The 24,372-nt window shown below is 36.0% G+C and overlaps 1 protein-coding gene across 7 annotated transcripts in view; it reads right to left on the bottom strand.

The window, feature by feature from the left end:
- mitfb (melanocyte inducing transcription factor b) overlaps positions 1-24,372 on the bottom strand; it is a 74,067-nt gene that overhangs the window by 30,613 nt on the left and 19,082 nt on the right. For 6 of the 7 annotated variants that reach the window (XM_051880943.1, XM_051880945.1, XM_051880948.1 and 3 more), the window contains exon 2: positions 20,993-21,236. In XM_051880943.1, coding sequence (XP_051736903.1) covers positions 20,993-21,236 — 244 coding nt within the window. Of the gene's footprint in view, positions 1-20,992; positions 21,237-22,848; positions 23,025-24,372 lie in introns of those variants that run through there. The other variant, XM_051880949.1, reaches the window with a different exon arrangement.

Below are 24,372 nucleotides of genomic sequence, written 5' to 3'. Positions count from 1 at the left end.
CCGCAACAGGAGGTTACACACTACATGAGCTGACGAAAACTCTGTCACCCAACGACTTTATTTGAAAATGGACATTGGGAGGAAATTAGATTAAATTTTGAATTAAACTTAATTAAAATTAAAATAACCCTTTCACACATAAGTTTAAAATATTCTGTCTGACCTCCCAGAGACAATTAGAATGTTTTTACTGTTTCCATGATGACGCGTCATGATTGTCACGTGACATACCGCAGCCACACTGTATGACAGATGTATTGCTTTTCTCACCATGTCATCAACTATCTGATATTCTGATTCTCATATATTTGCAAGTGAGTGTTTTGTTATTTAAAAACCTACATCACGATCTTGATCTTAATCTATAATGCGAGATGGGCGTCGCCTTGTTTGTGAATTCATCCATTTGTACCAAAATACATGTGAACGGTGAACTGGGAGAAGAACAGAGTGAGCTTTATAGTTACTAACTTACACAATGATGTATCTGATATGAATAAACGTCTGCAAATTAAATTTGAATGGATTGTTATTGCTAGACATCAGTGTATATTTCATTGGCTGTCTCGTCACGACACGTGACACCACAGGATATCGAGTCGGCCGACAGCTCCAGATATTTAGCATCCTAGATATTTGTCTGGCATCAGTGAGGTGTCGGCGACGCGTCAGCGAGCCTCGTTGATGCGTCGTTGAGTAGTTCGCACATAAAGATAGGCGAGAGTCAGTCACCTGCTGATTTTCCCCCGATCACAGCCCGACCTGTCGGCAAGCTCGTTAACTTGCAAATCGGGCTTAAATCGGGCTTAAAATCCTGTAGTGTAAACTTGGCATAAGAGTCCTCAAGTTCCTCCTCCACATGAACCAAACAAAATTACCTTTTCACTCACAAATCACTGGTGTTCATTTATTCTCATTAATATTATTATTAGTACCAGCAGTTTTAGTTTAATTATTTATTATAAATATGTTTGAGCACTGAATGAATCCTCAACCTTGAGCAAATACTGTTTGACCAACTGAAGCTACTATCTATTAAATTGACTTAACCAATAATGATTTCAGTTGGTTGTGCCTAAAAAGGGGTGAATAACTGATTAGTTTTGCCTGTTGAACAATTAGTGCAAGACACAACAAACACTACTGATGTTGTGCTGTTTTATGTAAAAATATGCCTCTCTGCTTTATAGATCAACTTTGACGTCAGTGTCAGGTTAAAACAATGGAGTCTTTCTGCAGCTCCAGAGCAACAAACGTCTCCCACCTCCATCCTATTTACAGAAGAGACTCTTTGCCTGTCTAATTCAGGCCAGAGCAGAGTAATTCAGATCTAAGTGCTATAAACGTGAGAAAGGATGACGAAACACACGTGTGAACTTTGACAGCTAAAACATCACATTTCCAGCTGTTCTCTGAGGATCGACAAAGTATACATGAATAAACTGAATGTCATCCGTATAACAACACTCACTCTAAAACAAGTCAGTAAAAATAGGGTCCAAAAATTGTGTTTATGTAAGGGTTAGGGTTACAGGAAATGTCAGAATGGTAGAAAATTACCTTTACCTTTACCATTACGTTATTAAGAAAGTCATGCAGGTTTGGAACAACGTGAGGGTGAGTAAATGATGGTGAACTATACCTTTTATATGCCATTTATTTTTCTTATGATTCTACAAATTTATTTAGAGATCAGAATATCATAGAGACTTAGGGCCCTATCATACACCCAGCACAATGTGACGCCAGGTGCAATGCAAGTGTTTATGCTAGTTTCAGCCTGACGCAGTTATATCATTTTCACGTCCAGCGCCACGTTGTTTAAATAGCAAATGCACTCATGCCCATCTGTTCACCCATGGGCGTGCTGGTCTGAAAACGAGGTGTGTTCAGGTGCATTGTTGGCGCGTTGCTATTTTGAGGCAACTGAAAATGACTGTACCATTGACCTACTGAAACCTGGTCTAAAGTCAATAGCACAGTATTTTTTATTTTTTTGTTATTTAAAGAGCATGCTAGTAATATGCACATATAGGCGGGTGCAAAACGCCCAAAACACACCCATGACTCATTAAGAGACTAGGTATAACCCTTTTGGACCAACCATTTTTTCTGTCGTTAAACTAGCAAAAGAGGATTCGAACACGCCCTAAGTGCATGGAAAGATGGCAAAACTGAAATGTATTAAACATATATTAACTTAATAAAAACAGAGAAATATACGACATTATTATCCGTAAAATAAGTAAATTAGCCAATTTTGTTTAAATGAAGGATTGTGGAAATAAGTACACCCTAGATTTAATTCAACAAATGTATAATATTCTAGTACTTAGTATGTCCTCCATAATTTTAAGTATATTGCTCTGACCCTTTTTGACACGGAGTGTACAAGTTCAAGATAATTTGTCACATCTGTCCTGTTTAACTCCTGGATGATGACCTCCTTAAATGCCCTGATCTTTAATGTGGAGTGTTGCTCAACTGAGTGAAATATACAGGTGTTGGTCATATAATTAGAACATCATCAAAAAGTTGATTTATTTCACTAATTCCATTCAAACAGTGAAACTTGTATATTATATTCATTCATTACACACAGACTGATATATTTCAAATGTTTATTTCTTTTCATTTTGATTATTATAACTAACAACTAAGGAAAATCCCAAATTCAGTATCTCAGAAAATTAGAATATTACTTAAGACCAATATAAAGAAAGGATTTTTAGAAATCTTGGCCAACTGAAAAGTATGAACATGAAAAGTATAAGCATGTACAGCACTCAATACTTAGTTGGGGCTCCTTTTGCCTGAATTACTGCAGCAATGCGGTGTGGCATGGAGTCGATCAGTCTGTGGCACTGCTCAGGTGTTATAAGAGCCCAGGTTGCTCTGATAGTGGCCTTCAGCTCTTCTGCATTGTTGGGTCTGGCATATCGCATCTTCCTCTTCACAATACCCCATAGATTTTCTATGGGGTTAAGGTCAGGCGAGTTTGCTGGCCAATTAAGAACAGGGATACCATGGTCCTTAAACCAGGTACTGGTAGCTTTGGCACTGTGTGCAGGTGCCAAGTCCTGTTGGAAAATGAAATCTGCATCTCCATAAAGTTGATCAGCAGCAGGAAACATGAAGTGCTCTAAAACTTCCTGGTATACGGCTGCATTGACCTTGGACCTCAAAAAACACAGTGGACCAACACCAGCAGATGACATGGCACCCCAAACCATCACTGACTGTGGAAACTTCACACTGGACCTCAAGCAACGTGGATTGTGTGCCTCTCCTCTCTTTCTCCAGACTCTGGGACCCTGATTTCCAAAGGAAATGCAAAATTTACTTTCATCAGAGAACATAACTTTGGACCACTCAGCAGCAGTCCAGTCCTTTTTGTCTTTAGCCCAGGCGAGACGCTTCTGACGCTGTCTGTTGTTCAAGAGTGGCTTGACACAAGGAATGCGACAGCTGAAACCCATGTCTTGCATACGTCTGTGCGTAGTGGTTCTTGAAGCACTGACTCCAGCTGCAGTCCACTCTTTGTGAATCTCCCCCACATTTTTGAATGGGTTTTGTTTCACAATCCTCTCCAGGGTGCGGTTATCCCTATTGCTTGTACACTTTTTTCTACCACATCTTTTCCTTCCCTTCGCCTCTCTATTAATGTGCGTGGACACAGAGCTCTGTGAACAGCCAGCCTCTTTTGCAATGACCTTTTGTGTCTTGCCCTCCTTGTGCAAGGTGTCAATGGTCGTCTTTTGGACAACTGTCAAGTCAGCAGTCTTCCCCATGATTGTGTAGCCTACAGAACTAGACTGAGAGACCATTTAAAGGCCTTTGCAGGTGTTTTGAGTTAATTAGCTGATTAGAGTGTGGCACCAGGTGTCTTCAATATTGAACCTTTTCACAATATTCTAATTTTCTGAGATACTGAATTTGGGATTTTCCTTAGTTGTCAGTTATAATCATCAAAATTAAAAGAAATAAACATTTTAAATATATCAGTCTGTGTGTAATGAATGAATACAACATACAAGTTTCACTTTTTGAATGGAATTAGTGAAATAAATCAACTTTTTGATGATATTCTAATTATATGACCAGCACCTGTATATCCACAGAAGGTTTTTCACCTTGGGAGAATGCATATCATCATTGTCATGTTGAAAAAATGCCCAACAATGCAGGGAATGAGAAGAGGGTAGCATCTTCTGTTTCAAGTTTCTGTATTACATCACACAGTGATGAAGCAACTCCCTCACACCTTCAGCACACATACATCCCTATATCAGAGCTTTACTAGCACTGAACTTCACTGTGGGAACCAGGCACTTCTCACTGTGCTCCTCCTCTAGCAATACCAGAACATTTTGGATGCTGTTAGATCCAAAATGATTGACTTAGTCTCATGAGAAAAGAGTATGGATTCCCAGAAGTCTATATTTTGGAAAAGGCTAATTGACATTATTGGCTACAGTAGGTAGTTCCAGTGTCACTTCTTACTCTGTGAGATAAACAGTCACTCTTCTCGTAGCTTTTGCTGGCTCTGAGACACTCGCTTGCTATTTCTCCTGCTGTTTGTCTAGCAAAAAATCAATCATCACTAAATGAAAGCTTAAAATGAAGGGCTGAAAAACTATCGTGTGCACACGAGAAACGTATCGCGTGCACACGAGAAACTTATGGCTTGCGCACGTGTTACAATTTCCGGTTTGTGTATACTAAAACCTATTTCATTTGTGCTTCACTGCCTATGAAGAAAGCAAGAGTATGCATCTATTTACTCAAAATTATGAAGAAAATGTGAGTATGGATGCGCATGAATTAATAAAGATCTATTTGCTCAAAATTATGAAGAAAATGTGAGTATGGATGAATTAATAATGATCTATTTGCTCAAAATTTTGCAGAAAATGCGAGTATGGATGTGCATGAATTAATAACAACCTATTTGCTGAAATGTGGCTTTCATAGAGCAGTATATCACGGCCTTATGTCCGCTTTAAAGCATTCTCTGTGACTGCCGGGAAACCGCGACATGAATGGGCTGATGGCTGTGTGCATTGTTCTTTTTGCCAAGTTAAAAAAAGGCTGATACAGTAAAAAGTGCTCAAAATGTGGCTTTTGTTAGGGGAGTGCGTTATATTTCAAGGACTTAACTTTGTGGCAATTAAGAAATCGCGCTGTGAAATGGGCTCAGTGTGCATTGTCATAATGCCACATTTAATGGTTCATGAAAAAACATTGGTACAGTAAAAATGAAAAAATTTGAATTTCGTTAGGGCAGTATAGGCTATAGGCCTGCTATTTATATTGTCCCATATAAAAATACTGGAACTGTAAAATGTAGGCCTACTAAAATGTCGTATTTCACAAGAACAAACGGCCCTTTATTAAACCACTTTGTTGGTATGAAACAGGTGAAACAGGTTATAGTATACACAAACTGGAAATTGTAACACGAGCGCACGAGATCCGTTTCGCGATATGTTTCTCGTGCGCAAGCGAAACTCTTTATATTTTTATTTTTGCAAAGGTCCCTTTAGGGGCTCCGTACCTTAAACTTACACCAGAAAAAAAAAAAAATATTTAGTTTTATTTAGTAACTTTCAGAAGGATGTACTCATTTTTGCAACACAACATTTAATCACTTTGTTAAGAAAATCTTAATTTTGATAATGCTTCTTTGGTAATTGATCAAGCAGTCTTGCTGGAACATTATATCTCTAAAGAACCCTTACATGTCTTCTAAGTAAAGAGTAATTGCTGAATTTGTTAAGTTTCAGAGGGAGTGGACTCATTTATGCTGTGCACTGTATGCTGGGGTAGAAGCAGACTTTCCTTTAAATAAGCGGGAACTATTCTTAAACAACCTTAAGAATGAAACAAAATGAAACCATTTATGAAACCACTGTTTAATGTTGGTACAGTGTTACTGAATGTTATCTGTAGTGCTAATAAAGCTTAATTACAAAGTAAAATTGAGAGTTAAAGCTCTTTTAAGATGTTACTGTAAGAATTTGAATGTAAAATCTGTTATTATTTACTAAGCATAAATGTTATTGTCAATATGACTTGTCTGCACATATCCAAATTTGCAACTACGCATTAAGAGGTGTCTCATCAGGTTTGATGATAATAGCTTGTTGTCTCGTCACAGACATCAAGTCTGAAGCGACACATCTTGGCATGCCATATTTTATTGTTCGCAAATGAGATTTTTTTATTTTTGGTGCTTGACAGTTTCAATGTATGGAAAAACAGCAGCTCAGATATTCTGCTAAACTTTAGTGTTCAAGTTTGCAATCACATGAAGATGAGTAAATTATGTATTTCCTTTTTGAATGTTACTTGATTCAAATCAATTACATAAAATGAATCAATGGATTATGTGCCCTCTAAAATGGCAGATCTAAAGTTCAATAACAAACCGGTTCCTGCAGCTGAAAGTTTCTCAATCACATTTTGATAGAAAACAAGCTCAAGCAATTGAGAGGGCAAGAGGCAACTAACAAAGATTTGTCTTCATCGTCTCGTCTTTGCTTGACTTGAGTGGTGGTCATTGCCTCTGGCCAGATACTGTCACAAGAACATCCTTCTCAATGCTGAGACTCCAAGAATGAGACACATTGTTTGAGGTTTTACAATATGACCAAACTCTTGCACTTGTGCAGTGCTGAACAATATAAAAATGTTTTTGCTTAACATGTACAAAACACTCATTGTTTGGTTGGTGCTCTAGGGGTTCTAATAGTGGTCGACAGATATGTTTTTTTTTTTTTTCCCCAGTGGGTGAAAGCTGATAAAACACACACACATGATATATACACAGTACCGTTCAAAAGTTTGGGGTCAGTAAAATTTTATATATTTTTTTAAAGAAATTAATACTTGTATTCAGCAAGGACACAGTAAATTGATTAAAAGTGTCAGTAAAGACATTTATAATGTTACAAAAGATTTCTATTTCAAATAAATGCTGTTCTATTCATCAAAAAATCCTGAAAATAAAAAAGACCTCCAGACGGCAAGTTTTGGGCAGGACCTCAGTTTTTGAGGTTTTAGAATAGTACATTCAAAAATAAAAATTCTATAACCATTTACTCACCTTCATGGCATTTCAAATTTTACTTTAACATGGAACACAAAAGAAAATGTTTAGCAGAATGTCCAGGCTGCTCTTTTTCTATATACTAGAAGTGAATGGAGACTGATGCTGTTGAGTTCCAAAAATGAGCAGTATTCCATACTGACTTGAGTGCTATATTAAGTCTTATGAAACCATACGATAGCTTTATTTGAAGAACAGATAAAAATGAAACTGAAAATTATTCACTGAAAATCTCCCCACCACAGCTCTCAACTACAACTACAGAGCACTACTGATGATGATATTATGAGAAGACTTTGCAGATTTGGATTTCGATACACTGGCAACTAAGTGTGTTGCGATATACCGGTATTGACGATAATCATGATATTTAAAAAATTAAACTGCAGGAGCAAAACCAATAACCTCTTCACCCACCTCTGCCTCGGTTATCTTGATTTGGCCACTGTACAGGGAGTAGCCTAAGTTGCAATTATTTTGCTAGTCTTGGGAAATGTTACATTAACCTGTTAACTACTGACATCTTTCTGTGTTTTATTATATTTACTCCTGTACGTCACTGCAATTGTCTTTACATTAATTGCAATCCTCATTCATCAAATCTTTACTAGCGAGACGCTGGTTTGCTTTATCCAGCCGAGAAACGTAGTTTGCGTATCATCTGGCCATACAGCGGTGTTTTGATGTTCCGCACACAGCGAGATATGTGAGGCCTCTTTAAAAACAACGACAGAATATGACAGAGCTCAAGTTTTTCGTGTGTTTCGCACACACAGGAATGAATAATTCACTGAAAACTGGCCACTAACAATTATATGCTGATTCATTACGCTCCGAATCTTCCTGAAGCAGTGTTTTGAAATCGGCCATCACTAAATAAGTCGTTATTTTGTTTTTTTTTGGCGCACCAAAAATATTCTCGTCGCTTTATAATATTAATATTGAACCACTGTACTCACATGAACTGATTTAAATATGTTTTTAGTACCTTTATGGATCTTGAGAGAGGAAATGTCATTGCTCCCTATGTAGGCCTCACGGAGCCTTCGGATTTAAACAAAAATATCTTAATTTGTGTTCCAAAGATCAACAAAGGTCTTACTGGTGTAAAACGGCACGAGGGTGAATAATAAATGACAGAATTTTCATTTTTGGGTGAACTAACCCTTTAAGTGTAATTGTTCCTTTTGTATGCAATAATGTGATTCTTCAAAAAAAAAAAAAAAAAGGAAGAAAGAAAGAAAGAAAGAAAGAATGAAAGAAAGAAAGAAAGAAAAAATTGACTGATAGCATTATTTCTTTTTTTCAAGATTTCTATAGAAATCGCGATATATCATTATCATGAATTCTTTTGGCCATGATAATCATATAGTGAAAAATCAGCCATACTGGCAACAAAGAAAAGCACAGATAAGTACAAATTATACATTTAATACCTCCTTTGAGACCTTTTCATTGGAGTCGGTGTTAGGTGATGCCAAAAGTCAAATCCATAAGCTGTGTCGCTAAACATTTTTCTTGTGTTTTCTTTCCCCTCCATTTAGTATATTGTGAATAGCCAATGGTGAAATTGATCCCTCGGCTATGATCCCACTTTTTCAGCTTATTTTCCCTTTTCCCAATGCCGTGGAATGAAATGGGTGCTCCTAATTACAGGCATTCTTTGCTGAATTAGCGTTTGGTGTGTGCTAAGACTGTTCTTGCCTTTGTCTCCCTCCTAAACCTGATCCTGTACTTATTTCTGAAAAGATCAAAGGTCACTTGGCTAATTAGGGGCCAATCAGTCTTTAGACAAACTCATCTGAGCTTAATGTTTTCACTTTTCAAGTCCAGCGGCTCTGCCTGGTACACCTTTGCGTCGCTTTGGGAAAAGGCCGACTAAGCTAGTCAGAGACGGGCAGACTCAAAGCTTTTGCGCTTTCTTTTTTTCTTCTTTCTTTTGATCGTTTGCTCATTTTTATTCTCATAAAAAAGAAAGGGAAAGCTTTCATCCCCTCTTGTATAACTGGAACTTCCAAAACGTCAAATCTGTCATTTATAGATTTCAGTGGGAAATGATTTAAACAGTTAAAGTGTATCAAATATACAATCACAGCAGTTTAAAATGGTTTCAAATATTTTATTCAATCAATTGCACATTCTCTATATTTTCTAATATTTTTACTATACTTTTCTATATACTTTACTATACTTTTAAATACTTGGCTGCATACCTCATCGAAGTCTGTCTCATTTAAGAAAAGTAACTGTTAGATTGCAAAGTAATAAAGAAATTACAGTATTTTACACCTCACGAGGAATAACAGTCAATTTTATTACGGTTACTTTTCTTAAATAAGACATCCTTGATGACGTACACAGCCTTCAAATGCGACCTCCGGAGGACGCAGCCCCTGAACTGAGACACAGCTTTTATATTTCTTTATAACTTTTTGTAATTAAGTATTTAATGTCCACCTTTGGTAACACTTTATTTGATTTGTTATGCCGGGTTCAGACAACACGATATCAGCCCATTTTTGGCACGATCCATTTGATGTAGGGTGTATTGGTGATTCTTAAACTACAATGGCCGTCAGGACACAAGAATCAATCTCGTATAGTGTATTATAGTGGACGACAATTGACGCCACATCTGCGACGCTTCATGATGTCCCGACAGAAAGACTAGCATGTTTAATTTTTTCTGAACATCCACGCCGGGTTCTGTCATATATGACATTGACCAATATGAGCACAGAAGCTCTTCTGCACACAGCTTTCAAACGTAGTGAAACGAAAAAGAGACAATGGTACTGGTGCTACTATGTGGAATTGTGCAACGAAGGGAAAGGTTTGTGATAACAATACTCCTTCCTTTATATTGTTTCCTCGAGTGATGGCCATGACCATGAGTGAAAAAGATGCTGGCGCGCGATAGCAGAGGAGCTTCAGCAACCTGGTGAGTGCTGGAATTAGCATTAAGCTAGTACAACAATTGTTTGTTTACGCTCTTGTTTCCGGTTTGGTGAGAAATTGAGTCCCCCCAGTAATCGGGTCTCCTTTAGGACCCAGGCGGTAATCAAAAGTTGTTATCGCAATGTCTTCACGAATTATAACCTATTGAACTACTGTATGACGTTTATTACATTAAGTGCACAAACAACATGCTTGAAATATAAAATGAATTTCTATGTAGTGCATAATAAAACAAACTGGAAAGACAACCATGCCTAACAATGTATTTTTTATAAGGATAAGGATTGTTGCAACATACTATGTTCTGTAAAAGTAATTTAATGTCAATTTTACACAATAATAGTAATGTGGTACAGTATAATAGTATAGTAAATTTTAGCAAAATCACTTCCAATACAGTTGGAATATTGGAATTTTCCAAAATATTATACAGGTGCTGGTCATATAATTAGAATATCATCAAAAAGTTCATTTTTTTTATTATAAATATTTTTAAAAATGAAACTTTCATATATTCTAGATTCCCTACATGTAAAGTAAAACATTTCAAAAGTTTTTTTTTTTAAATTTTGATGATTAGAGCGTACAGCTCATGAAAGTCCAAAATCCAGTATTTCAAAATATTAGAATATTTCCTAAGATCAATTAAAAAATGGATTTGCAAAACAGAAAAGTTCAAGTTCTTTAAAGTATGTTCTTTTGTGCACTCAATACTTGATCGGCAGGACATATTACAGCAAATGACTTGCTCCTAGCACAAATTACAGCATCAGTGAAGTGTGGCATGGAGGTGATCAACCTGTGGCACTGCTGAGGCACTATTGAGCCTTCAGATCATCTGTATATTGTTGGATCGACTGTTTCTCATCTTTCTCTTGAAAATATCCCATAGATTCAGGTCAGGCATATTGGCTGGCCAATAAAGCACAGTAATATCATGGTCAGCAAACCACTTGGAAGTGGTTTTTGCACTGTGGGCAGATGCTAAAGTCCTGCTGGAAAAGGAAATCAGCATCTCCATAAAGCTTGTCAGCAGATGGAAGCATAAAGTGCTCCAAAATCTCCTGGAAGATGGCTGCATTGACTTTGCACTTGATAAAATACAATGGACCAACACCAGCAGATGTCACAGCCCCCCCAAATCATTATTGACTTCAGAAACTTCACACTAGACTTCAAGCAGCTTGGATTCTGTGCCTCTCCAGTCTTCCTTCAGACTCTGGGACCATGATTTCAACATGAAATGCAAAATTTACTTTTATCTGAAAAGAGGACTTTCGACCACTGTTCACTGTCCAGTTCTTTTTCTCCTTAGCCCAGGTAAGATGCTTCTGACGTTGTCTCTGGTTCAGAAGTGGCTTGGTAGTCCTTTTCCTGAAGATGTCTGAGTGTGGTGACTCTTGATGCGCTGACTCCGGCTTCATTCTACTCATTGTGAAGCTCTCCCAAGTGTTTGAATCGGCTTTACTTGACAGTATTCTCAAGCTTGCGGTCATCCCTGTTGCTTGTGCACCTTTGCCTACCCAATTTCTTCCTTCCAGTCAACTTTGCATTTAATATGCTTTGATACATCACTCTGTAAACAGCCACCCCATTCAGTAATGACCTTCCGTGACCTCCTCTCTTTGTGGAGGGTGTCAATGATTGTCTCCTGGACCATTGCCAAGTCAGCAGTCTTCCCCATTAGTGTGGTTTCAAAGAACAAAAGATACCCAGAATTTATACTGTAGGGATGGTCATATAATGAAACTCAAATGTAAATATTCTAATATTTTGAGATACTGGATTTTGGACTTTCATTAGCTGTACGCTCTAATCAACAAATTAAAAAAAAAAAAACTTTTGAAATGTTTTACTTTACATGTAGGGAATCTAGAATATATGAAAGTTTCATTTTTTAAAATAATTTACAATAAAAAAAATTAACTTTTTCACGATATTCTAATTATATGACCAGCACCTGTATAGTTTACCTAATATAATATAAGCTATGCTATGCTAGTACGTAAGCTAACTAAAAAACAGTAAGAACAGCAAATGCTTGATTTCACAACCTATAGCTTCAGTTAGCTATATACTAGTATATGAACCATGTAATTTAAAAGACATTAATGGTCATTATAACGCAGTTTAAATTATATAAATCATAACATGATTTTGCAGGAATTGTAATCAGGCACTAAAATACTACCCATTAAAAGTCCGTTGACAAATGGGATCACTCGGGGTCCTAAAGGAGACCCGATTCCTGGGGGGACTCGATTTCTCACCACAACGGAAGTCAGTCACTAGTTCCGCCTTCTCGGTGACATCACGCACATCGCTAAAGATGGCAAGCGATGATTGGTTGGGAAGCAATGTGTAGTCTGACGTTTCTTGTCCATGACATGACAAGAATTTAGGAGTCAAAATCGTATAATGAAAAATGTGACAGAGTGAGGCCCGGTGACTAGAGACTTGTGTTATAAAAAGGACTCTTACTTTGACAAGGGACTGTGAAAACACATGCATGCATACACTTTCTTTTGTAACATCATACACACTATCTGTTTTGCGCATATTGAACATCAGTTAACACAGATACGTTTGTATTACTGATCATATGTTGTGTTATTCCTGTCCTCATCATGCCATTTCTTCATCTGTTTAATGTTTAATGTTTAATACATTTTTCTATGTTGATTTGTGTTGTGTTATGTTATGTTAATATTATGTTTATTGTTTTTATATAACCACTTAAATATTATAAACAGTCATACTTACGTACTGGAACATTTTCCCATCCCAAACAGACAAAAACCGGTCACAGTAAATGCCACCATTTTGAAGACCTCATTCCCGCCAATAGAAGGCATAGTTCATTGTTCTCGTGTGAAGGGGAGATTTTTGATCTGATAATTCTTGGTTGAGCATTGTTAAACATTAATAATTAATTGAGTTTGTTTTGTTCTAAATGTTCATGTATTTTTGTATTATTATAGCAGTTTACCTCTTTGTTACTGTTAAATCACATTTATTTGTTTTTTTTTTAATTCTTTATTACCTTTAATTTCTAAATGGTTTAGTCCAAGTAGGAGGGGCTTGGTCTTTTTAAGATGGACTCTCAGAGTTGTCTGGAAGCTCGTAGAGTGAGTTTGAGTGAAATTGCTGTCTTTTGGGTCAATTTATTGGCATAGCCAAAAGTTTGTTTGTGTATAACTTTTGAACAGTTTTTATTTTATTTGGTTTTTTTTGTATATATTTTTGGACTTTCACTGTAAATACTATTGGCACACCATTGGAAAACCTGCTATATTTTGCAGTCCACTACAATTTGGAGCGGTTAAGGCACGGGTATACTTCATTTCCCACGTTCCGCTCTATCTCGCGCACAGTTGAACCAGAGATTGTATATAATAGGGAGATAAGAGGGTCTGTATCTCTTACCATTGGAGAAAGCTTAACGCATAGTGAAGCCTCTCATCCACTGACATCCATTCAAAAAACAGCCTCTGGTCTCCTTCCCTGCGTACCGCCGGGGGCGGAGCGTTAGCATTAGCCGTTACGTTTTTTTGGCTAAAGGTTGCAGGCTTGCCTTCCAGTGGCTTTGGTTGAACACCGTTTATCCCTTCACAGTGGAGTATAGCAGACGGGCATATATAATATATAATTCTAATTATTATTATGCTACTTTTATTATTAAATTAATATTGCAATTCATTTGCCCCGCAATATCATAGCGCATCACCGCATAACTGACGTGCTGTAAGTGAGGATAATAAAAGATTAGTTAGATAACATACTCCTCATTTAATAAACAACTTGTTTAACACGAAATACTTCTCGATTCACGAAAAATGCTATTTATTTTTTCACTATGGGCCACAAAAGCAATATTAAGTAAAAAAAATTAGATTAATCTCGTATCGTCTCTAAGAGAATATGCGCCGTTAATGCAGCGACGGATGCCAAAAGCTCAGTCAGTTTTTACTTACAGTTTCTGTAGCAGCCGCGGCTCGTCTGTATAGGCAGGTGGGGCACAGCCTCACTAAAATATTCATCCTAACATAGACCTCTATGGCCCTGTCCCAAATGGCAAACTTCTATGCACTTTCGGTCTTGTGGACTTACAATGGCTGCCGCGTGCACGTGTCCGTTAAGTCCACGAGACCGTAGGGTGTCCCATTTGTCAATTTTAGGCTTCAGAAGGGTGCTCGTGAGCGCCCCCTTTGCGGCCGATTTGCGCCCTTGATGCACACTTTTTCTGAGTCCGCACTGGTGTGAGCTCGGCGGCAGACTTCTTCCCGACAATCAAAGCAACGTTACGTCACGAAAGTGCGGACTCGTAGGTAGGCCATGAGTGTTTAGGGTGCCATTTGGGACAGGGCCATTATACACTGAATTAATAATAAATTATAAATGTGTTCAGCATTCCGCAACAAATATTTTTCAGATTTTCTAGACTATTTTAAGTCATAAAGTGAGCAGGATAAATTAAAGTGAAGCGCATGGATTCGGCAGGCATGAATCATGATATTTAGTGGGGCAGCCGGTCTCTGAGCCCTCCCTAGCTCTACAGCGGCCCACAACTTTCCTATGTAAATCTGTGGTGTAAAATGGAACTGCAGTGCACTCTCATAGAGAGTCACTGGGGTAGATTTCTGGCTGCCCTGCTTATTTTTAGGTAAATACACCTCACGTAAACCTCGCTCCAGGCCAAGACGGTATCAGTCCGCTTCAGATATGTGTCTGCATCAGGTCAGTAACTGTTTGGCATGTCTGTTCTTCCTATGTGGAGTAGCGTATCACGTTAACAAGAGTATAAACCCTTTAATTTAAACATGCTCATGTAATAGCTTTTATATACAGTATTTCTGTTGTGTTTATGTTTGTTCTGAAAATAGACATGACATTTTTCCCCACTCGAATTCCTACATAACTATTCTAAAACAACATTCAGAAGCAATAAATACTACAATTTTAAGATTCTGTGTGTCACTAAAGTCTGTCAATTATCATTAGAGCACCACCCTCAGGCATTCGAGTTCTGCCAAAAAGTGTGTCTGATGTGTTCAGCGATTAAAATATAAAGCTTACAAAATGGTTATCATAAACTAGCGCTAAGACCCAGAATCTGCCCCACCTATATTTATGGCCAGGAGCCGCTACTGTTCTGTAGTGAATAATTGACTGGCGTGTGAGACTTCTTCACCCACATACACTCACGCAAAGTTTGCACACTGTTTGTGTGATATCCACTAGCTCGCCTTCATTTTCAATTTTGCGACGTGGCATTTTTCTTTATGACCAGTTGCTCACAAAATTATGGACATTGAAGTCCACTGACACAATTAAGTGAATTATTAAATAAATGAGTAAATAAACAACAAGCAAACATAAACTTGTTTGCTTAAAATTTCTGCGAATAATTTGCTGATGAAAACGTCTTTTTGTACTGGCAAAAAAAAAAAAAAAAATTCTTGACTAATATTAGTCAGTATTTAAATGCATAATTTAAGGACACCTTAAAATAAAATGTAACCCCACCTTTTATATTTCATATTGAATTTCGGTTTCTGCAACTGCCAAATACATTTCTTGACAAAGCAATCTTACCTAGACTAAACCTATCATGAATAGATTCCAATATATATTTCTAATGTTATTAATGTTGTTAAACTAAAATAAAATGTAGCATGAATAAAATATAAACTGTGGATTTCAAGGTTAGGGCCATAAATCAAAACTAAACTGGCAAAAGAACCCTTTAATCTCTTAAACTGTAATAATTTTCAAATACTTTTGCTTTTGGCTATAAAGTTAAAAACAGTCATAATACTGCTTTCACATAATTTTACAGGTACAATGAATAACTTAAACTCAATTCTTTCAAAGTTCTGGTCTGTATTGTATATAGTGTTGTTGTGGTAAAATAAAATCTGAGCATGTGTTCGCATGGAAGGCCGTGTGTTTTAATTGTTGACAGCCGTTCAATGGATTGAATGACCAGCACATCATCAGCTTATCATAAGTAACGACTGACTGAACATAAATACTACGTTAAGGAGTACATGCCATGCCCTTTTTATCCTTTGATATGAGCCACTCTAAATCAGACGCTAAAGTATCATTGTTTTCAAACACGACTAAGGTGATTCCCTCCAGGTATCAACATTCAACCACATACTTTCCCTCCATATGCCATATGTTTAAAACATTTCTCATTTTCTCAAACATTTCTTTTCTGTCTGATTGTTCAATTAATGTACAGTGAAATTTAGAAATCAGTATTTAGAAAAAATATTATGATTTAATCTAAAATATTCATAAAATATCAAAAGTATCATGCACTTTTCTTTCTTTTAAAAATTTTCATTCATTATACAGTATTTGGATCAGACTGGCAGTTGCATGCTGGGTGGTCGTGATTTGTGTAATCAGCTTCTGTTGACAGGCGAGCGTCAACGCATAAATATAGTACATTTCACACGTCTAACAAAAACTGTTGTGTGAGAATCAAAATATGGGAGCATTAATTGCTTCATAAATATCCCTAAGGTGTTTCAACAAAGTATGTACAAAATAGAAATGTTACAAAGAACAAGTGACACATGAGTAAAATGCCAGATTTTTCATTTCTACTCTTAAATTAGTGTTATTTAATATCATTGAGATACTATTAGTTTTTCTTAATATTTTGATTAGATTTTATGTTTATATGTTCCATTTCAGTTAAAGTTTTAGTAATTTTGTTGTTGTTGTTTTTTATTTTCATTTATTTATTTATTTATTTTTTGCTTTTTTTAAGTTTCTGCTTTTTAAAAAATGTCTATATAGTTATTCATTATTATTTCAGTTTTAGATTTAGTTTTTTAGTACAACAAGTTAAACTACATGAAAATGAGAAATGAACCTTGGCAACTAGCTGAAATAAAACAAGTTTAAGTTTCTTTTATTGTATTTTATTTCAGTTAATATTTGTTTTATTATATGTAATGAAATTTTTTTTTATGGTTTTAGTTTTAGTCTAATTTTAAACTTGTTTAAATTCAGCCATAATATTAGATGTTAATCTAAAATTAGGTTTCATTTATAAAACAGCAATGAATTAGATAAAAAGAGTTAATTAAACAGAAAATATTAAAGCAAACAGATAAATTATAGAACAAACTACTAAAGAATAACTGAATAGGACTGTAGAAAGAATAATATTGTCCTTAAACTTGATATTGAACTTGAAAATAACCAGAGCATGTTAATTAGATGAGACCTTAACATGGGTAGAAACTGAACTCTTAACTGAACTAGACAAATAATAAAAAATATGAACATAGTCATGCAATATCACTATTATTGATGCACATTCGAACAATCATATCTATAGAACTGAATATTCTAGTTAAAACAACAAATCAACGCACACAACTGTTTCCCATGCCTGTGACCCTATCAAAGACAGTTAATAGCGCCGCAATCACTTTTCCCCGATAAAATGAGCAAATGTAACATAACAGCTCTTACCGAGTGACATTAGCAGCCCGAGTCCTTTGGGATGCAGCAGATTTAGTTGTAATTATCACAGTCTGTGCACAATAGCACGGAAATCAGAAACAGTCTATAGTTCCGCAGACTAACAAGGAATCAAAGCTATGAAAAGATTTTGAATGTAGCTGAGCAAATAGGATTAAAGATGGCTAATTCCAAGAGGCTGGAGCACAGCATGCATTAAAGAGGAATTCTCTGGGGAAAGATAATCCCCATATGCGTTTTAACACACTTCACTGTCCCCTGCCCACCCCGTTCCCTCCCCTTCCTTACGGACAGTATCATAATCAGACACGCTTGGGCTGATAAAGACTCAAGCTCTAGTTGAATTGAGCAGTCAAAGCAGAAGAACAAATTCATGATATGCTAATGCCAGCACAGCCAAACCATGAAAAGTCATGGAGAATGAAGCCATAGACAATCAGCTATGACATGGTCAACTGAGGCTTCACTGTGAAATCCTGTCCAATTCTTCGATTTCACACGTTGTTACATTCCAAAGTGTGTCAGAATTCATGATGCAGTGAGAGTATGCGCTGCAATCTCGGAGTCACCCACAAGGGGTGCTATAGCAAACATAAACAGTCTTCTTCTATAATCATTTTCCTCTTTCAGGACAACTATTGTCATAGTGAAGAAATGGTTTGATGACAATCTTGCCAGTGTTGCCAACTTAGCAACTTTGTTGCTAGATTATAGAGCTGTAATATTAATCGTTAAAAGATTGCGATCTCTATTTAAACACCCACGCAATCTTATTCCTAAATGACAACAATTCTCCTATCTAATTTTTTTGATAATAGATTTATTTTTGGCAATTTTTGCCTTTTATTATGAAGGATAGTAAAGAGAGAATAGGAAGTGAGGTGAGAGAGAGAAGAGGGACACAGGATTGGGAAAGGTCCACGAGCCGGGACTCAAACTCGGGTCGCCCGAAGTGCAACGACGCTATATGTCGCTGCCCATGAGGCTATCTGTGCTGACCTCCAGTTAACCCTTTGACAAAATCACACTGGAACATTCAGATCTGAGTTGGTACTGCTGCTGATCCAGAGAGAGCAGCTATCATGTATATAGGTATGAAACTGCTTCACAATCAGTCTTTTCAACCACACTAGGGCTGCGCGATTTATCGCAATTTTATCGCACACGATTTGGCAAAGGCTGCAATTATTTTATGCGCAGCTTGTCAGAGCTGTACGGCTCTGTGATCAGTAGTAAATGCTTCTCCATCTGAAAGCCAGAGGGCGCCTTCACGCAGAAACTGCAAATATGTCCAGGAAATCCCATACTATTGCTGTAGCTGAATAAACAGAAGACTGAAATGCTTTGATTGATTAAACATGACTAATAAACACACGACTGCCTTATTCTGTGTAAGAAGCCACATCATCTCACAGAAGAATGCTCAACTGTCATTATGAAGTGAGTTTGGAGTAAAAACATGTTATTAAATGTTGTCTTTTGTTGGACAAGATGTTAATAAATGCTTCTCATGTCTGGAAAGGTGTTTGACGCGTGTTGCTTTTTTCAAATGCACATTATAAGCGATTCAAACTCGCAGTGCTTTCAGATGGATTAGCATTTGGAGCCATAGTTCATTGACAAGCTGCGCATAAAAATAAAAAAAATATCGCAGCTTTGCGATTTCATAATCGCACTAAGCCAAAAAAAAATTTCTAATCGCCTGATTAATCGTGCAGCCCTAAACCACACAGTATCGTTATTTCGGTGTTACAAATATTCATATTTTCACAGAAGTCTTGGGATAAAAGTTTATATTTCAGATATGAACACCGATGTCTATGGTAGCAATCAAATAGAGTAAATCACCTTTTGAAAGTAACTTGGCACTAAAATAGCGATTGTATAGTAGGTGGCGACAAGTGACTGTTAAAAAATGTATTTGTCATTGAATCATTCATTCACGAGATTCATTCAAAAATGCTGATTCATCCAGTAATGAAACAAGTATTTATGAGTGAGTCATTGAATCATTCAAACAGTCTTTTTAAAATAATTCATTGATTAATTAAACATTTTAAATAGATTGCAGCAATTAACATTGTCAGAACCTCTAGTAAATTACGTTATTTTGTTTAGTTGTCTGTTGATAATTGCAGGAGAACCATGATCTCTGTTTGAAACAAAAAAATAGTGATTCTCAATTTATTTTTATCTCTTTTCAAATTATCTTTTTCTGCTAATAGCACGATATAGGGAAGTGTTTCAGACTGATTCAGATCTTTTTTAAATTTTCATTTAAAAAAATGCCTCAGAAAATTTTATTTAGGAAATTGGGCTACACTGGTCATGCTGTACATTTTTGATTCACTTAAACGAACTGCCGCAAATGAGTCATTTGTTTCATGCATCAGACTTTACTGTTGACGTTGTATGTTTGTTTTTACATGCAACGCAGCCTGTAAGGATTTTTTATTGCATTGCATTAAATGCAGAGTTTGAATTCACTTCATAATCTCAGTTGCAATTTTTTATGACATTCTTAGCCGACATGCCAAGAAAGGGAAGCACCTATAATATAAACACAACATGACGGTAAATTGTAAAAACACTGCCATTAAATCTTATCCCTATTTGCCTACACTATCATGTTTGATACACACATTTCCAATGCCTCTAAATTATCAACATGCTCAAGTAAAATGAGGATGTGGTTCATTCAAGTTTTTGCTGTGAAATCCTAAAAACTTTTTATAAAGCAAATGTAAGAATAACTTTTAATAATATTACTAATATTTCAATATTAAAATTTCCTGGACTGAAGCAACTTATCAATACATCATTTTTTTGAAAAATCATGTTAAAACGTGAGTATCAAATATAATCATCAGGCTTTTGAGGAAGGTTCATCTATAAATCAACATTGTATTGCATTGCATTTTATGTTTTAAAACAACAGAGCTTTGATCATAAAACTAAGCATTTAAATATCAAATTACTAAGACATTATTAGGAGATACAGAGTGAAAACTGATTTATATGAATTTTACATAATTAATCTGCTATACTGTTAAAAAGAATTAATTGATTTACATCACAAGCTATCAGAATTTCATCTTACTTTTTGGTCATATAAATATCAGCATCTGCACCAAACTGCAAGTTTTTGCTCAGTTTGGGCCTCTGAATTAAAGTGATTGGTTTTTTTCCTTCTCAAGTTTGAGCTCCATTTTTTCCTATATTATATTATATTATATGAGCAATAAAGGCCTGATGTATCAAATATGATACAAAAAAAACAAAACACATACACATACTTATCTTAGATTTTTATATATGTATTTTGTCTAAAGTTTCAATAAGCTGTTGCATTTCAAAGAATCTAATTTTTCAGACTATTATTTAATATGTCTGATTCTAATCGGCCTGCGTTACCTTCAGCACTTCCATAGGCACCTGGGTGGCGCTGGGCAGGCCGCTGGGTGCGCTGACGTTGATGGCGGGGCTCTGGGTGACGGAGGGCTGTGCGTACACTGAGCTCTGCCGTCTCTGCTGCTCTCGCCGTTCCTGCTCTTGGAGCTGCTCGCGCATCAGCTGCTGGCGGAGCAGGATACGAGAGGTCACGGCCGACGAACCCAGCGGGGGCTTAGAGGAGCCATGCTGCTGCTCAGATGGATTACTGTAGTCAGACAGACAGACAGAGAGTCAGGGAAGAAAGTGGGGCTCTGTAGAGGGACAATGTTTGGTACACTAGGTGCTGGATAATTTAATTATTTTGAGATCCTGGTCGTTAATTAGGAAGCATAATGATTTTGACCACAGGGATAGAGTTGGATTGGAAATATGGAAACTGACTGGAAAGCTAAGCTAATACAAGCATCACTACTATACAGTTATGAATTTGAACAAACACCTAAGTGTTAAACTTGCATAACTTAGCCCACAAATGTTCTACTGACATGATATACAAAATCATGCAGTTTGTTGGAATTTTTACCTACTGTATAGTGGACAATAAAATGGGTGAAAAAAATCCCACAGACTTACACTGAAAAAAGCCCCGTAAGAAACCCCTATATGACACACTAAAAATAATATACTCTAAAAAATATACTTAAGTGTGAATCAAATGTAGTGTTTTTGGACACTTAATTGTATTTTTATTGCAATGAAATTAAACTTTATTATAGTTTAAACATAATAAACACAATTAGCTAATATTTAGAGTGCTTTTTTGACCCACTTAAGTAGTACTTAAGTGCATCTTTATATGTAATTTTATAATTACTTTTTTATTTTAAATATGGTGTACTGCTGAATTTACTGACAAGCATTTATGGTAAATTAAAATATACTTCAATGTCAATTCTACTGTCATGCATTACCAAATATATTTGTAATTACACATTTGTAATGATGAAGTTCTAATTCAGTCCCTTTAAAATATATGATAATAAATATATTATAACTTTAAATATAATATCAAATAACACTACAGTTAAAATTATAATCAAGTACTTTACATGTGCTTTAGTATGTTAGTCAACACATTAAAATAAGTGTACTTCTTTAAAGCATGACAAAATATTACTAAAAAAATTTTTAAAATGTACTTTATAACTTAATTTGACATTATTACAAACTAAGTTTAACACTAAGTGTACTTAAGTGTTAAGAAACCTTTTATTTCATTAACATTATATTATCTGCAAGTAAAATGTTTTTAAAAATATATACTTTTAAGAGTTGAAGTGCACTACAAGTGCACATTCAGTACAATTAAGTAGTTCTTTTTAGCAAGGGTAGCAATCATCCTAGCATCATGCAAACATCACTGACATTTTGAAAGCACAGTTTCTGTCCTTTTTATTCATAGTACAAATGACAGAGAATAGAGGAGGAAATGGAATTGGGAAATGATGCAAGATGGCTTCAAATATGGGTCAATATGTTGTAACAAGCAAGGTAACCGCTAGGCTAAGACTTCAAAAAGGTTTATATTTTTATGGGCTTTTTGTCTTTAATTGGACAGGACTAAGTAGATTTAGTAAGTAATATCAAAAAACACAGCAACTTACTAAATAAACAGATGAAAAAAATTATTATGGCAGAAGGAAGAGCAACAAAAAACTAGCACAGGATATCGGACACAGTCAATTTAGCATCATCATACAAACATAATTGACTGCAGAATGACATAATTGACCAATCAGCATCAAATATGAACTGTAGTAAACATAATTAGTTTTAAATATAAACTTATTTTAAGCATTTAAGGCCTTAACTACTACCTCTAACACTGAAGTCTAACAGTGTCGTTGTTAATACGCGGTGAGTAGTTGATGTTTGTGGAGTAATCACAGAACCGGGCCGGACCTTCCTGATGCTGATTCAATGTGACGAATCGTAACAACGAAGCAAATCAAGCAAATCTCTCTCTTCTCTCTTCCAAAAACAAGATCTAAAGGTGAAAACCCATGTAATGCAACAAAACCGTGCTCTACTTCCTCTACATCAGCTGATGTTTTCAGTTTTGTGGCTGTTTATGTTTTCTTTCTCCCACAGCTTTGGAGGAGTTTTCTTCCCACTATTTCGCCATCCGTTTCTTCTACAGTACTGCAAAGATCCCAATCCAGCTGAGGAACTTACACAACGTTCCCTCATGCACTTTCAGTTCTCTTCATGATTCAGTAGAGGAACTGCTTGCTCCAAACACTGCACGTTTTTCCACCCAGAAAACCAGACGACGTGCTGTCGAGATGAGGCCTTCTCCTCACCGCTGATCCTTTTGATGCGCCTCCGCCGAGCAGCCAGCCAATCCAGCTGTGCAGTAATCGCTCTAATTAGCCTGTCTGGCCCTGTCAAACGCTAGTCTACAGCACTTGCTTAGCATTGTGGTTTAAACATGTGTAATCTCATTGTCTACAACTTTACATTTCTGTTTCTGACAAGACATATTAAGGCTTGTTAATCAAAGTTGCACTGCAAGTAGCATCAACAATTTTATTTGAATCAAACTAAAAGCATTTGTTTTGTTTTGTTTTGTGTGTGTGTGTGTGGGGGGGGTGCTATTTCATTTTAAAGAACAAAACTGTTAAGAAAAATGGCACAATTGCAATTTTTATAGTAGATTTGTAGTTATAATGCTTATATAAGGCTGCACAATTTTGGGGGGAATAAGCGAATTCTGATTTTTCTGATAAAATATTCAGTTGCAATTTAAAAAAAACTGGTTTGCTATGCTTATTTTTAGGGTTGCACAATTTGGCCAAAACTTTGTTATTATATATGGCTATATATTATATATAACAATAATAATTATTATTTTTATTGTTATTATTTATTAATTAATTATTACTGTAACTAAATAAAAATGTGAAAATTACTGATATGAAATGAAAACAAAATATTACTATTGTACCGAGCCCTTAAAGGGACAAAAATGAGATGAAGAAAAAAAAATGAGATGGGAGGAAAACTAATGTTTTTGTGTCAGAACAGACATCTTAGGTCACATCTAATTTTACTTTTTCCAGTGCTTTTGGTCAACTGGAAGTATTCAAAAAAGTCATATTTTCAATGTTTTGTTGACTAAACGATCAACACCACATTAAACAAAACTTTAACCTATTTACTTGTGTCCCTCACAACCTCGATTTCATTCAAGTTAAATATGGCATCAGCCCTGACTAAACTCCATAACATTTTTACACAATCAAACTTATGAAACAGTTACAAAAATTGGGGAAGAAAACTAAGAAGAAAGGAGAGGAAGAAGAAATGCAGGGACATTGATTCTAGGTCAGCAGTGGCTA

The sequence above is a fragment of the Ctenopharyngodon idella genome, chromosome 22 (genome assembly GCF_019924925.1).
Source record: "Ctenopharyngodon idella isolate HZGC_01 chromosome 22, HZGC01, whole genome shotgun sequence".
In the NCBI taxonomy this organism is placed as follows: domain Eukaryota; kingdom Metazoa; phylum Chordata; class Actinopteri; order Cypriniformes; family Xenocyprididae; genus Ctenopharyngodon; species Ctenopharyngodon idella.
Note: the sequence above shows the minus strand (reverse complement) of the source record. Positions and strands in the feature narration are given on the sequence as shown.